This window comes from Eublepharis macularius, chromosome 13 (assembly GCF_028583425.1).
Source record: "Eublepharis macularius isolate TG4126 chromosome 13, MPM_Emac_v1.0, whole genome shotgun sequence".
Classification (NCBI taxonomy): domain Eukaryota; kingdom Metazoa; phylum Chordata; class Lepidosauria; order Squamata; family Eublepharidae; genus Eublepharis; species Eublepharis macularius.
This window is the reverse complement of record NC_072802.1, coordinates 58,486,934-58,502,542: the sequence shown is the minus strand read 5'-3', so window position 1 is coordinate 58,502,542 and position 15,609 is coordinate 58,486,934. Positions and strand designations below refer to the sequence as shown.

Genomic DNA, 15,609 nt, shown 5'->3' with positions numbered 1-15,609 from the left:
GACAGAGTCAAATTTGCATATGAATTCCAGTTCAGCAGCCTCCCGTTGGATTTTGTTTTTGAAAGGTTTCTGTTGAACTACAGCGACCTTTAAGTCTTTGATGGAATGTCCTGGTAGGTTGAAGTGTTCTCCCACTGGTTTCTGGACGTTTCCATTTCTAATGTCAGATTTGTGTCCATTTATTCTTTTGCGTAGAGGTTGGCTGGTTTGTCCAATGTACAGAGCAGAAGGACATTGTTGGCACGAGGGCATATATCAGATTGGAGGATGAGCAGCTGTAAGAGCCAGAGACAGTGTAGTTGATGCCATTGGGTCCTGTAATTGTATTCCCTGGGTCGATATAGGGGCAGAGCTGGCATCTGGGTCTGTTGCAGGGCCTGGTACCTGTGCTGGTGACTCTGCTGGCCGATTCATGGTTGTGAGTGAGAAGTCGTTTAAGGTTGGGGGGCTGTCTGTAGGCAAGGAAAGGTCTTCCACCCAGGGCTTCTGAGAGAGAGGTATCATTTTCCAGGATGGGTTGTAGCTCACTGATGATACGTTGGATGGGTTTGAGCTGGGAATCTTAAGTATAGTAGTGGTTCCAGTGGATGGGAGCTGAGGAAGCGTTGTTCCAAGTCCGCCATGAATATGTTAGCATATTGTGGTGCCATGCGTGTGCCCATGGCTGTGCCATTAATCTGTAGATATAAGTTGTCACCAAATTCGAAGTAATTGTGAGTACGAAGTGACAAAGTTCAGTGGCGAGGTGTGCTGTGGTTTTGTCCAGGATAATATTCCGTAAGGCTGGTCTAGCTGTTTGGCTTCTACAAACTAACAGGGCAAACTCCTTTGAAGCCAACTGATACACACACCAAAAGGAGATGTTTACATATACTAGCAAAGGAATGTTTTGATTGCTCCCTCCCCCTCCCCTCCTAATTGCCTCTTCCCTCTGCTCTTCTGTGTTTGACCAGTCTCTGTATCAGGCATCTGAAGAAGAGAACTTGATTCTCGAAAGCTTATGCTAAAATAAAATTGGTTAGTCTTAAAGGTGCTACTGGACTCTTTTTGATTTATTTTATGTATAGTCATCTTTTTCACAGACTCAAGGTGGATTACACAGTTGAAGAGCAAGATTCGGGACCATTAACACCTTAATGACCAACAAGATTTCCAGGGTATAAACTCCCTTCGCCAGTTCCGCTACCCTCCTGAATCTACACAGCAGGGACATTCAAGAACCAAAGTAATAGGGTATAAAAGGGAAATGTGCAAGGATTTGAAAGCAAGCAGCAAACCAATAGAGCATAAAGAATTCTAATACAGAGCTGAAACAATGCCGACACAGAGCCTAAGCAATTCTCAACCTGAAACAGTAAATAGTAAACAACACAGAAGCTATCCAATAGGATTGTACTTACTATAGTGCTATAGTTTACACAGAAGTACACGGTATGAGAGTACAGTCAATTTCAAAGATATTGCAACAAACAATGTAATTGTGAATATAAATCCAAGTGTGCACAGATTTAAAATTTTAGACTACAAATGCCAATAGAAATAAAAGGGGAAAAAGTTGCACTCCTCATTGGAACTCCCAGTTAAAAAAAATTCTCTTGCAACATCCAAAGACCTTTCATCATAGAGCTACCAAGGCCTAGAGAGTCAAGCACAGAGTCTGTGCTTCATCATAGAGCTACCAAGGCCTAGAGAGTCAAGCACATAAATCAACAAGCCGGCTTTCCATTTTGTAACCAGCACTTTAGGCTTGTGCATCGTTGCCGGATCTCTACCCTTTCTCTAGTTCTAGAGCACGCGGAGGTGGAAGTTTAAAAAAACTCTCTCGCTGCATTCTGGGAAATGTAGTTTCTACAGGGAGGGTGAGTCTCTACGACTTTTGCACTTAAAAAAACATATTCCAGGTATATAACTGAGATGCTTCCTAGAGCCCCTGATTTTCAACTAATGACAATTATCCTTTAAAAACAATATATCGAGGGGAAAGAGAAGCAGTAAGTTCACCCTGGCGGGGGATAGGCTGAGGAACGCCTCCTTACCCATGTTCTATTTCCCTTAGTGACAACAACGAGGCTTCCTGTCGGTTCCTGGAGAAAGCAGTTGTTGGAGCTTGTTAAGGGCTGAGCGGGGGGAGGCCTGGCAAAAGTGAGGAGAAGAGAAAGAAGAAGAAGAAGAAACAGCAGCCAACGCTACCATGGTAAAGGCGTCTTGGGCTTTTTAAAGAGGGGGGTATAATGAAGGAGAAAATGCAGTGTCATACTGGTTCCAAGGGAAGCTCTACCTAAGGGTAGGAATGCAGACAAGTTTGCCCAAAGTCAGTAGGGAATTTAGGGTTGCCAACTCTGGATTGGGAAATTTTTGGAGAATATGGGGGTCGAGCCGGGGGTGGGCGGGATTTGGAGAGAGGTAGGAGCTCAGCAGGTTATCATGCCAAACAGTCCACCCTCCAAAGCTGCCATTTTCTTCAGGGGAACTGCTCTCTATGGTCTGGACTGGAGACCAGTTATGATTCTGGGAGATCTCCAGCTACCACCTGGAGGTTGGCAACCTTAAGGGGGCCTGACCTTTAATGGCAGTTTGATGTGCTGTGGTAGCTAGTAAGGGACTGTGCTTAATTCCATGCTATGGAAAAACTTCATCTGCTAATTGTCCAGTGCATTTTTATCACTAGCCCAAGGAACTCAGAGCAGCACAGGTCTCCCTTCCTCTGTATTATCTCTACAACAACCCTGTGGGGTAGTTGTATGCGTGTAGCAGGGTTAGTCCGTCAGGAAAATTAAAAAAAAAAATTCTACATGATAGATTTGGTAAGAGGGAGTGACTGGCCCAAGATTACCCAGTGAGCTTTCATGGCAGACTGGGAGCTTGAACTTGGATCTCTCACAGTGCACTTCTAAGCAAAGTTACTCCAGTCTAAGCTCATTGAAATCAATGGGCTTTGACTGCAGTAACTTTGCTTAGGATTGCGCTATCAGACTTAAGTGACAGGTTACTGTCGGACTTAAGTGACATTACATGATGCTGGCTCACTTGCTATCACTTTGTAATTCCACCTTTTCCCCAAGGAGCTCAAGGTTAGGGCATACAAAGCCCCCTTCCTCATACTTACGACAACCCTGGGATAGAGTTGCTAGCTCCAGGTTGGGAAATTCCTGGAGATTTTAGGGGTGGAGTCTGGTGAGGATGGTGTTTGGGGAGGGGGGACCTCAGCAGGATATAATACCATAGAGTCCATCCTCTAAAACAGCTGTTTTTCCAGAGATCCCTGTGTCCTGGAGATCAATTGCAATTCTTGGAGATCTCCAGGCACTACATAGAGGCTGGCAATCCTACTGGGAGTTAGATTAGACTGAAAGATAGCCCAAGACAAGGCCGGGGTTTTTTTGTATGTATTTCATTTCTCCTTTCGCATTTGGGGCTATTCACCGAAGAATAGACTGGGTCAAAGTCACATAGCAACTTCAGGACTGAGTGAAGATTTTAAATTGGCCAGAGTCTAGAATATAGCCATTACACCACACCAGGTTTTTTCAAGGGAATTGATAATGCTTAGAAATATAAAATCCCCACTTTGCCATGAAGATCAATGGGAGAGCTTGAGCTTGGCCCTACCTCACCAGGTTGTTGTGAAAACAAAATTGGGGCATTCTGTATATGTTCCTCTGAAATCCAGTGACAAGGTGGGCTAAAGATGCTCAATCTGTCCTAGTTTTCTAGCCCTCTGAACTAGTCATTCGCTTGGAAACTGCTGCTGTGGCATCTAATGGAGGAATAAATTCACAGATCAGCGACCGGTTCATCATGTCTGTTATCCAAATTGTGTGAAAATGATTGGTGTAAGCTGTTTTGTGTTAAACAGTAGCTTGCCTGTGCTTCCTAAATACATCTTGGTAAAAAGTCCAGTAGCACTTTTAAGACTAACCAACTTTATTGAGGCATAAGCTTTCAAGAACCACAGTTCTCTTCATCAGATGCACGAAGAGAACTGTGCATCTGACAACGAGAACTGTGGTTCTCGAAAGCATATACCTCGGTAAAGTTAGTTAGTCTTAAAGGTGGACTTTTTACTGTTTTGCAACTACAGACTAAAAGGGCTAACTCCTCCAGATCTAAATATATCTTGGTATTTTGTGCAGCCTCTTCTAACGTGTTCTTCTTCTCCTCTCTCTCCAGTTTTCGTTCAATATGTTTGATCATCCAATCCCCCGGGTTTTCCAGAACCGCTTCTCAACGCAGTACCGCTGCTTCTCGGTGTCCATGCTCGCCGGACCTAATGACAGGTCAGATGTGGAGAAAGGCGGGAAGAGTATGTGCTGTTTATTTTCAATAATACTCTCATGATAGCAAAACGGTGGTGGGTGATTTGGAGTCGTGCTTGAAACAAACGTGGTGTATGATCCTGGAATTTTTCCAGCACACGGCCTATTCGGTGTAGGGAGATCTTATCAATATAGTTGTTTGAAGACTGATAGTGCAATCCTAAGTGGAGTTTGAGCCCACTGTAGTCAATGAGCTTGGAAAGGTGTCTCTCTGCTTTGGATTGCCCTATGAGCTGCTTGTTATTCTGTAGGAAGAATAGTTATCAGCAGTTCAGTTGCAGTTTAAGCGAGGGTCTTGATTTCTGCTCCACTTTTTCCAACTTCATGATGGGAATTTAAAAGGGAAGAAGAATAGGACTTTCGATGATATGCGTGCGCACTGTCAATCTGACAAGGAAAACTTGTGAATGGGCAGCAGCAGCTTGGCTTGGAATGTGGGCAGAGGAGAATTGCTGTTTGAATGCATGAGAATGGAAGAAGAGGCAGTGGAGGGAGGAGAGAAGGTGGGAGAGGTGGGGTAAAAACAGACACGTCATTTTAGGAATGAACCAAGGATGGGGTAAAAACAGACACATCGTTTTAGGAATGAACCGAGGAGATTTGGTAGCAGGGAAACCGTTCAACGTAATGATGTCATTGCGCTGTGTTAAGTTTCACTACACGTTACAGAGAGGGGAACCCTGACACGTAGATGCCACTTTTGACGGCAACCCTGTGCTTTTTATAAGCAGCAGTTCCTGTAGTTCAGCTCTAAGCTCTGTAATACATCGTCTGCATGCAAACTATGACAGTACGTGCTCAGATCTTCTGTATTCTTTTATTTGTCATGGTGTACCTAGTCTTACTGTAACTGTCTTGTTTCTTTCCACAGTAATTATGCCACCTTCTGCTTTGGATCAACTCAGTGAGTAACTTCTTGATTTATTTACAAAGTTGCTGTAGTATAGTGGTTAAGTGGTCGGGCTGCAAATTAGCACTCTGCTGTTTCGAAGCCCTCTTCTGCCATGAGTTCAATAGGTGGCCTTGGGTAAGCTGCGCTTCTCAGCCCAGCTCCCCAGCTGTATTGTGGGGATAGTAACAACACTGACCTTGTTCACTACTCTGAACGGGGCACTAATCTGTCTAGAAGAGCAGTAAATAAGCACAGTTGTTATTATTATTTATACCCTATCTTTCACCCCAATGGGAAGCCAAAGCAGCTTTCATTGTTCTGTTTTATTGTCACAACAACCTTGCAAAGTAGATTAGGCTGAGAGTGTGTGGCCCAAGCTCACCCAGTAAGCTTCCATGGCAGAGCGGAGATCTGAACCAGCGATTCTCAGATCCTAGTCACTCTAACCACTATACCACACTGACTAAATTTCTGACTTATTAACCATCACAAGCATGATTTGTTTTCCTTAATCGGCTCATGTATATAATAGGCTAGGCAACCATCCTTGAACTTGCTAGTTTGCATATTGACGAGTAAACCAGCATCTCTCCTAGTTTCTTTATTGCTGTAATTTTAACAGAGGAAGTTAATTCTGTGGTGTTGGCGGTTACTATTCTTTGGGAGGCTCTTTTTTTCTTAATTACCCTCTGTTGTTTTTTAACTTAGAAATGACCCTGCTGGCTAAGAAATTGAGAGTACAATTCTGTGCAATCTAAGTCTACTGAAACTCTTGCATAGAATCTCATGTGGGCTACAAATCAGGAAGTCCCAGGTTCGAATCACACCTTTGCCGTAAGCTCACAAAGTATCATTAGGCATCCTCAGCTGACTGCCCGTCCCATTATGGGGAAAATAATCTTATCTTGGAAGTTGTTGTAAGGATCACAATATAATGTAAGCGAAGCACTGTGAACACTGAAGTAGTTAACATTATTCAATATGGGGAAAAATAGTGTTTCATTCTCTCTAAATCAAACTATATTATGATGAACAGTAGACTTATTTAGGAATCAGCACAGTGAAGAACTGCAGCCAGATAACTGGTTGAACTATATTTACTTGGAAGCAGGGCTTTTTTTCAGCAGGAACGCGGTGGAACGGAGTTCCGGAACCTCTTGAAAATGATCACATGGCTGGTGGCCCCGCCCCCTGATCTCCAGAGAGAGGGGAGTTTAGATTGCCCTATGCGCCGTGGCCACAGCGCGGAGGGCAATCTAAATTCCCCTCTGTCTGGAGATCAGGGGGCGGGGCCACCAGCCATGTGACCATTTTCTCCGAGGGCAACCCACTGAGTTCCACCACCTCTTTTCCCAGAAAAAAAGCCCTGCTTGGAAGTAACTCCTAATGATTTAGGTGACTTCCTTCCAAGTAGCTGTGCTTGAAGTAGTGGATTTACAGTGCCATTCTGAGCATCTTTACACCTTTCTGAGCCCATTGATGTCAATGGGCTTAAGAGGGCGTAACTCTGCTGCTTAGAATGGACTGTTAGCGTGCCTAAGGCTGCAGGCTAACTTGGAAGAAAACTGCAGTAAAATCAGTTAGGATATTGCTGGGCTCTCGGGTTGCCCAGTGACAGTAGGAGCAAAGGAGACCCTGACCCTCCAAAAACAGTTGCTCTTCTGTCCAGCTGAGATCTACTGATTTCTTTTTATAAGCTAGTTCCTTAAAGCAATTTACGTCTCAGTTGGGCACATTCCAACCCCATATGCTCTAGTTTGTTAAACTATCAAGAAAACAATAAGAATACAAATCAATTGCATTTCTTTCCTCCCCTGCTTTGCTCATTGGAGGATCTGTGGGAAAGTACTTGACAGTTTAACTTCAGATTACTCAAGCGGTGTGCTGTACAGGAGACCCTTTTCTGCATTTGATCCACAGCTCTGGCCTAGGAGTTCTCAAAGGGTGGTCTTCTCCTTTCTTATCTGCAGTCGGATTCAATGCACACTCAGTGGGGCTAGCTCCTAAGTAAGCAAGCACAGGATCTCAGCCTCAGTCCCATTCTCAGAGTCCTTCAGAAATAATCTTATTTGGAAATATCACAACCTGTTTTTTCCCCTTCTGTTTTCACTTAGGCCGGCTTAATATCACCTATCCTATGTTGTTTAAACTGACTAATAAAAACTCAGACCGAATGACCCACTGTGGGGTTCTTGAATTTGTGGCTGATGAGGGCATTTGTTACCTTCCACACTGGGTAAGTAGATGCTTTTAAATCATGGGTGCGCACAATTCACAAAAGTGTATGAAGCTGCCTTATGCCGGATCTGTTCATTGAGGCATTCGGCGGAGTTGCTAGAGCTGTGTTATGCTTGTTCGTTGTCCCCAGTGGCCGTCTAGGGCATTGACCTACCTGGAAATTTCCATGTAAGTTAAACAGCCACTCTGCCTGTCTGTTAGAGTAAATCAGATGGTGTAAGCCAAGCCTCCCTGTTAATGCCCCTCAGATTCTAGCATACATTGCAACACACAATAACCGCATTCTCTTTCCATTGGCTGTTTTCCTTGTTTACGTCATGATGACTAATCAGTTTGCTGTGTTCTTAATCAGGGATTCATAGAACTCCCATCAGGTGGTAAAATATGCCCCCGTTGCATTCTGCTCTTACGTTGAGCAGGGCTGTTTTAAAATCTCAGATGATCCCGGCAATTTATTACTAAATGAATTATCCCATGTCAGAAGTAGTTAATCTTTGAATATCAGTGCTGGGATAGCAATAAGGAGATGTTGTGGCCTCTATATCCTGCTTATAGGCCTTCTAGGGTCATTTTATTGGTTGTTATAATACTGGATGGACCATCGGTCTGATCCGCCAGGAAGTCAGGGACAATTAGCTGCTAAGGAGAGAGGTAAAGGGACATAAATGGTAGGCTGAGAGAAACAACATGTCTACTGCCCTGGAATTCAAAGGGAGGTAGACCTGACCTCCCAGCCCCCCTGGACCACAGGTCTACTGCCCATTGCTTTCCAAGGCAGTAAACCTGGCCTCTCCTCCCCAGTGTGTCTGTGATTCCCTATACCCTACAGCTTTTTTCCTGCCTATTGTTGGAGATGCGTTCAGCATTCTTTCCATGATGTGTAGCTAGGCTTCTGCATCTAATTGCATCCTTAAGTAACTCTTTGAATAAAGTAACGATCCTTATGTGCTTCTGATTTGCATCTCTGGAGTTAAAGCATTCAGAAAGTCTGTTTCAAGGGCACGTTTCCTCTTGGTTCCGATTCAGCATCCCAAAGGAGCACTTCATTGTTTCTTTTTCACAGATGATGCAGAACTTGCTTCTGGAGGAAGGAGGCCTGGTGCAGGTGGAGAGTGTTAATCTCCAGGTGGCTACTTACTCAAAATTTCAGCCGCAGAGTCCCGATTTCCTCGACATCACCAACCCCAAAGCAGTGTATCCTTTTGGTTCTATCTCAGGGGAAGCAGCGGAAGGGCTTTGAGCTCTTGCAGGGTTTTTTTCCCCTTATCTCATTGCGGGGATGAAGGTAGAATTAACTCTTTCCATCAGTGTTTGGATATTTAAAAAGGAAATGGTAAAAAAACCCAAAAAACAGGCCACTGTTTTTATTCCATTGGGGAAACACTGAATTAGTCTGAAGTTGATTTAGCAAACCATGGTTGGACGCAATTCCTGGTTGGAGTAACCATAGTTTGCCCACTTCAGATGTTGTAGCAAGCTGCACCTGTTCCGTAGGCTCCTCCTCCTGAGTGATGAAAGTGCACCTGATTGGCTACTTATTTTTGCAATAGGAGTTCCTGCTTCGAGAGCATCCATTCATTTATTGAACTTTTAGCCGTCCCTCCACGCAAGCAGGCTCAGGGCGGATTACAACAGGATATAATTTCAATTATAATTAAAACATAAGAAACTGAGCAATTGTAAAATACAGTAAAATCTGACGATAAAATGCGAAACCCAAGTCCATACCAACCACCTCTGCCAATAGTGCATTGAGGGAGGGAGCTCTTAAGGGGACAGGAGGAAAGTGGAAACAGCCATTTAGGTCACACTTTGATTCCTGGGTGGGGACAACTATAACAGCCCCTAGGAGACTGGTAGGGAGGCTTGCTAGATGGATATAAGGCCAGCCTCAACCATATATGCCTGGCAGAACGTCTCCTTCTTACAGTCCTGCTGAAAGGATAAAAGATCTTGGTGGGCCCTAGTACCTACAGACAGAATTGCAATAGGCTTGTGCTACAATTAGCAATTTGCTAGGTTGCCAACTTCTGGGACTGCTGCAGAGGCTACCAAAGTACTGAAGAATTCAGAGCCCCTCATAGCTCTACAACTTGCTTTCAGTGGTTACTTTTGAAGGAGCCTGAATATTACAACATGAAGGCAAAGTACTTTTAATAAAATTTTGAGCACAGACTGAAAGAAGATAACATTTATTTTTAAACAACTTTATATGTTTTTAGCCATGTTTAATCTTTCCCCTTCAACACAAGCCCTTGCAGTTTCAACCCTCTTTTAATTAAAAATTATGAATTTTTGCAAAGAGCCTACATTACCAACCACTGCTCATACCTCCATAGAACACAGAAGAAAGACGGGACTCAATAAGCAGGAATGTCCAAGTAAGAAAAGAAATGGAGGCAGGGAAAAGTAAAATAATTGAAATAAACATGTAAGAAACACTTTTGTATATATATTTTTAGTAATGATTAGTATTGGTGTGTCTTAGGGGGGTTGTTATGCAGCTGTCTCTGACATGGTATAGAATCCTGGCCAGACAATTGAGAAAAAGCGGCCTTGGTCCAGCTGTGTCCTCTTTGTTCTAAATAAAATCACATTCCAACTTAACCTCCTCTCAAGATTGGAAAATGCTCTGAGAAATTTTGCTTGCCTAACCACCGGAGACGTCATCGCCATCAACTACAATGAGAAGGTGTAGTTTTAAAGCATGGGACAATGAAATCTGCACACCCCGGAGGGGATCATTAGCAACTCTGATTTGGAAATTAGTTTCACATGTGCCCATGATGTATTCTAAGAAGAGATTTAAAGCTGCCTGCTGGATATTGCAGGATGGGCTGTCAGAGATATTAACTGAGGGTGGATCAGTCAGCTGTAATCAAAGAGTTTGGGACGTGGAATGTGTGTGAAAAGCACATGTAAGAATTCTAAGGTTGTGAAAGGAATACTGATTGGTGCCTGCTCTTTCAGATCTATGAGCTTCGAGTAATGGAGACTAAACCTGACAAAGCTGTGTCCATCATAGAGTGCGACATGAATGTAAGTTGGAGGCTGCCATTTAAACAATCCGCTGTAGGCCAACAGTTGCCCCGCATGCTCTGTGACTGAGTGGGGATCTGAATCTCCAGATCTGATTCCAACACTGCCGATTATACCACATTGGCTCTCCCTGAAATGGTCTGAGAGGGGACAAAAGGGAGGCAGCACATTCTGGGCTACGATGTGTCAAGTTACCTGATTATAACCTTTTTATCAAACTTCACTCATAACAGGTAGATTTTGATGCACCTTTGGGTTACAAGGAACCAGAACGACAGGCGCACCACGAGGAAACCACTGTAAGTTACCTTCTGATGTACTCTCTGCTGTTTGCATTTTTGGATATCACAATCCTTCTACAATCACACCCCACCCTTAAAAAAAAAAAAGACCCTTGCAAAGAAGCAGTGGATGCTCTTGACAGAGAAGTACATAAGGTCCCTGCTGGATTAGACCAGTCTCAGCAATCTGGTTCCTATCGTAGTCAGACAAAAGCCCCTTGAAGGCTTACATGTGAGGCACAAAGGCTAAAGTCCCTGCAGTTGTCCCCCAGTAGCTGGCTTCCAGTGCTACAGTTCCTTTGAACATGGAGATCTCATATAGTTTGCCTCACAAATAGCCATTGATAAGACCTCTCTCTTGAATGGACCGATCTGGGTGATGAATTATGTGCTCATTGCAGGTCACTGTCTTGATTGACCTACCCGTGTCTCTTGCTTGGCTTTCTAAGGCTGCAGTCCTATGCACACTTATCTTAAAATAAGTAGGATTTACTTCTGAGTAAGATCCAGAGGAGTTAGCTGTGTTAGTCTGTAGTAGCAAAATCAAAGAGTCCAGTAGCACCTTTAAGAAAGCTTATGCTACAGTAAAGTTGGTTAGTCTTAAAGGTGCCACTCTTCGATTTTACTTCTGAGTAAACATGCATAGGATTGAAAGCTGCCCTCGAAACATTTAAAATGTTAAAAAAAACACCTTGCAATGTTTATACTTTTTTTTAGTGCTTTATTGCATATTGCTGTGGCATCATTATAAAATGATGCTCTTTATTCTTTTGCTTTGCAGGATACTGAAGCAGACCACAGTGGTTATGTGAGTGACCTGGGATTCCGTGTAAGTCCCTTTCGTGACTGATTATGGATGGCTCACAGGCATCTGGGGCTATCTCCTTTTTTCTAACGAAAGGGGCATCTGGAAAATTCCTCTGCTGGTTTCCCTTGATAGAATCAGACTAGATTTGGGAACAAGGAGGATATGTAGTCGATCAAGCAAATGTGCTGCCAGCAAGGGAGAGCTGGAATGGTGTGATGTAGACTCATGCTGCTAACAAGTTGCTGATTATATATATGTAAAAAATAACTCATTTTCATATAAGTAAAAAATAACTGAAGGGGTCAAAAAGGGATGGTAAAACACATGAAGGGGGCAGTCTTATGCGCTGTTCCTTAGAAGCAAAACCTGTCAAGCTTAGTAAGACTTGCTTCCCAATAAACATACATAGGATTGGGTGGTGCCAATCAGACGTGATCTAAACCTTTAATTTATCTTTCGAACGCCTTTAAAGAACATTTGCCATCTCCTGTATGTCGTAAGGTGAGAGAATTGTTATTAACTTCAATGGGATACAGAGTGCCCCTTTGGTATATTCTGTCCCGTAGTGTCGGTGTAACAGAAACTATGGCTTCATGATGATTCCAGATGATTTCTCTTCTTCTAGGCCTTTTCAGGATCTGGGAACAGGCTGGATGGGAAAAAGAAAGGTGTTGAACCAAGTCCTTCCCCAATTAAACCTGGAGATATTCGAAGGTCAGTTTGCCTTACCCATATGCCATGTGTTCTCCTAGCACAATTTCTCAAATTGTCTTGCTTGGCCACTATGGTGTTTATGGTAGATGAATGACGAGCTCATGTGGAGCTCCAGTTGTATTGCTGCTGGTGCCTACAGATCCCTTTGTCGGTCTTCCTAGACTGCCAGGTCCACCCCAAATCTGAGCTCTTGCATCCCAAACCTGATGGTTGATTCATTGTAAAGGTAAAGGATGTTGTTGAGTTGCAATTGAGTTGCAACTGACGCATGGCAACCCATGAAGTATTCCTTTGTTTCACGCAGGAAAATCCAGTTGCAAACAATTGCTAAAGTGCATTGAAAGTGTATTATCTGACGTGTATGAAAGCAGCTAGAGTCTGGACTTAACTGACTTATGCCCAGTTCTTTCTCCAGTCTAGAAGCCCAGCTTTCTAATCTTTTCTTGCATACTCTCCCCACCAAGACACAAAGACTCCTCTTAAGAGTTTAATGATTTCTTTTATTAAAATAAACTCTAGTTTTTTAATAAAGCAAGATATCAAAATATAAATGATCATTAAGATAAAACCTATGAATATAGAACAGATGAAGACAACAAGAATTAAGTCTCCTAACATTTCTCAATTAACCCTAAGTTTAAATCAATCAGATTTGCTATAAAAAATGCATCGAAGTTCCCATAACATACATTACAAATTTCTCACCTAGATCTTAATGAGATTTCTTTCAACCAAAACCCTGATCTGCTATCTGGGTTAGCACTTTTATATGTTATCTTATGCAGAAATCTAAGATCTTTTTTCATGTGATAGCATAGATAAACTATGATTGGTTTGAGATTTAAGTAATTATTCATATTTTCAATCACGTAACATTCCACCTAGCCATAAAACGACACTCTGTCCAGCTGCATGATAAGAACTATAAATTGGTAAAGAGGACAGGAAAATTTAAGTGAGCAGATCATCGCTGGTCCATTCTAACAATTAGAGAATATTTACCTGCTACTGTCCACTATTTTTAATTGGTTGTCAAAGATGAAGTAGCACCTGTATAGTTATACAACATGCTAGAAAAAACTACAGTAAAGTTCATACAGAGTTCACTAGAATATATGTGCATCGCTAAGTATAATGTGCTCTAATCCATATTTCTGTGACAATCTCCCTACACCGTGCCCCTTCTCTACTTACTAGGACTCCTTGCAGTTATTCCTATCTCTTGTGCTTTAACCCCAGCCAAACTGACACTATTCCATTCTTCGCAGAGGTTGGACTGCAAAGAATTTTCAGAGCTTTGTCGCCTGAGTATTTGGACTGTTCACAAAGAACTTTCCATACTGTTACAGCAGGTCACCCCATCAGTGGCTGAGGCTTCCCCACTGTAAACGCAATACAATATGGATTCTGCAACTGAATACAAACACAGACTGACCCTTTTGACTGCCTAGGGTGACATTTGAATAATCATAGGAAGATAGACCAGCATTTCATCTGTAGACTAGCATTTCATCTGTAACCCCTTATTTCCAAGAAAGAGACAGTGGGGCTAAACTCAGTGGTTCGGTTTTTTTTTTACAGGGGAATACCCAATTACGAATTCAAAATCGGCAAGATCACATTCATCAGAAATTCACGGCCACTGGTCAAGAAAATGGAAGAAGTGAGTAAAACTATGCTTCAACAGTTTAGTGGGGAATTTCATGCAACTAATTAGCTAACAAGTTAGCTGCCTTACAGTCCTGCCAGAACTCTTCTGGTAATTTCGGCTGTGATGTCAGGGACACCATTGACAGTTATTCACATTCACAGTTATGTTACTGAAACTACTGGAACTCGGCTTAGGTAGTTCATCTTGCACGCATTTAAAACAGCACTGAAGATCTTGCTGAAAGACTGCATTCCAGTTTGCGGCTTCATATCGGCTGAAAACTTATCTACTGGATTTGGGAGTCCCTGCCTTTGGTTGCGGGGCACACCCCTGGAGATGAGATCTGATTTGTGAAAGGTCTTGCGTGCGGCAAGAAGTTGTATTTATTTCTCAACTATCTTCTCCTTTCTCACTGAGAATCAAAGCAGATTACACAGTACAAGCCAATACAGTGAGGCATTTTATAAACGGTGGATAACAAATTTGGGCGCCCACGAGGAATTGCACACACAGGTGCATAAACTGTAGGAATGCCCCCCCCACTCAATCCCACCCCCAATTCCTGATACTGTTAAGTTTTTAGGAACTTGGGTAGGCTGTTTCCTATCTTTAACTGACTCTCATCTACTCTCAGTATTCCAAGGGCAATTAGCAAGCTCAGCTTCATTGGGAATGATTGTTCTGTTTTAAATTAACAGTGCAATCCTAAAAAGAGTTACTGCAGTCTAAGCCCATTGAAATCAATGGGCTTAGACTGGAATAATAATTCTTAGGATTGCACTGTAAGACCACCACCCCCTTACATAATTAAGAAATTTTCAGAGTTTGCAGAAATCCTGACCTCATCTGCAAGTGGGTTTTTTCTGCTCACTTGGTGGCAGGTGCTCAGCTGTGAAGTTTGCCACTGGGATGCCTTAGCTAATCAGAGCCATTTTCCTCCTCTCATTCTCAGGATGAACCTGGAAGTCGCTTCATTGCATTTTCTGGAGAAGGCCAGTCATTGCGCAAGAAAGGAAGAAAGCCCTAAATCTGGATCCCTCGGCAGAGAGACAATAAAGTAGCCCTGCAGCACTGTTCACCTGTTAGGTTTTCTTTCTTAAGAGAAGGGGCACTCTTGCGCCTAAGAGTTTTGGCCTGGTTTGAATCTTAAATTGGACTTTCCAGTTCAGGGCTGGTTTTCTTTTTCCGAGGAAATGTTAAGCTGCAGGTCTAAGCTGATGATGGCTTCTCTCTGGTAGACTGCAGGATGCCCACACAGTGTTGTCCATCTTAAGGGCAGTGGACTTGCGATTGTTCATCTGAAGGGCAACTTTCTTGTCTGTGATGTTTCCACACTTTGAATTCTTGTGGCTCAACTGAACACTCCTTTTTAACATGTGGAGGTGAGTTATGTGGGGTGGAGGGAAAGCAAGCAACCTGCCTGCTAGATCCTCTTCTTGACCTGTGTCTTTATGGCACTGTTAAGCACACTGTACCTGGCAGGCCACTGAAATATAATCTCTGTATAGAAATATAGCAAGTGTGAAGCAGTGACAATATAAGCTCTAACCAAGCCTGCAAAGGAGGGGAATCCTTGAAGGAATTTCACTTGCCTAGCTTCTTTGATTGGGGAAGGGTGATTCCTCTGCCCAACATTGCTGCTCACACTTGAAGTTTCTTTCGAACAGGTC

General features: G+C 43.0%; 1 protein-coding gene across 1 annotated transcript; it reads left to right on the top strand.

The window, feature by feature from the left end:
- Positions 1-1,880: 1,880 nt before the first annotated feature.
- UFD1 (ubiquitin recognition factor in ER associated degradation 1) lies at positions 1,881-15,015 on the top strand. The gene is made up of 13 exons (XM_054997049.1): positions 1,881-1,901; positions 2,057-2,194; positions 4,171-4,303; positions 5,188-5,220; positions 7,323-7,444; positions 8,510-8,640; positions 10,066-10,138; positions 10,417-10,485; positions 10,719-10,784; positions 11,548-11,595; positions 12,200-12,288; positions 13,870-13,951; positions 14,892-15,015. Exons 2-13 carry the CDS (start codon positions 2,192-2,194, stop codon positions 14,964-14,966), a joined length of 924 nt encoding a protein of 307 aa, XP_054853024.1. The 5' UTR covers positions 1,881-1,901; positions 2,057-2,191; the 3' UTR covers positions 14,967-15,015.
- Positions 15,016-15,609: the final 594 nt, after the last annotated feature.

Bases quoted from the DNA above. Each gene is read 5' to 3' on its own strand.
- UFD1 (XM_054997049.1), top strand. The intron at 4,304-5,187 runs GTATGTGCTGTT...TTCTTTCCACAG, and splicing joins TGTGGAGAAAGGCGGGAAGA to TAATTATGCCACCTTCTGCT. The intron at 7,445-8,509 runs GTAAGTAGATGC...TCTTTTTCACAG, and splicing joins TTTGTTACCTTCCACACTGG to ATGATGCAGAACTTGCTTCT.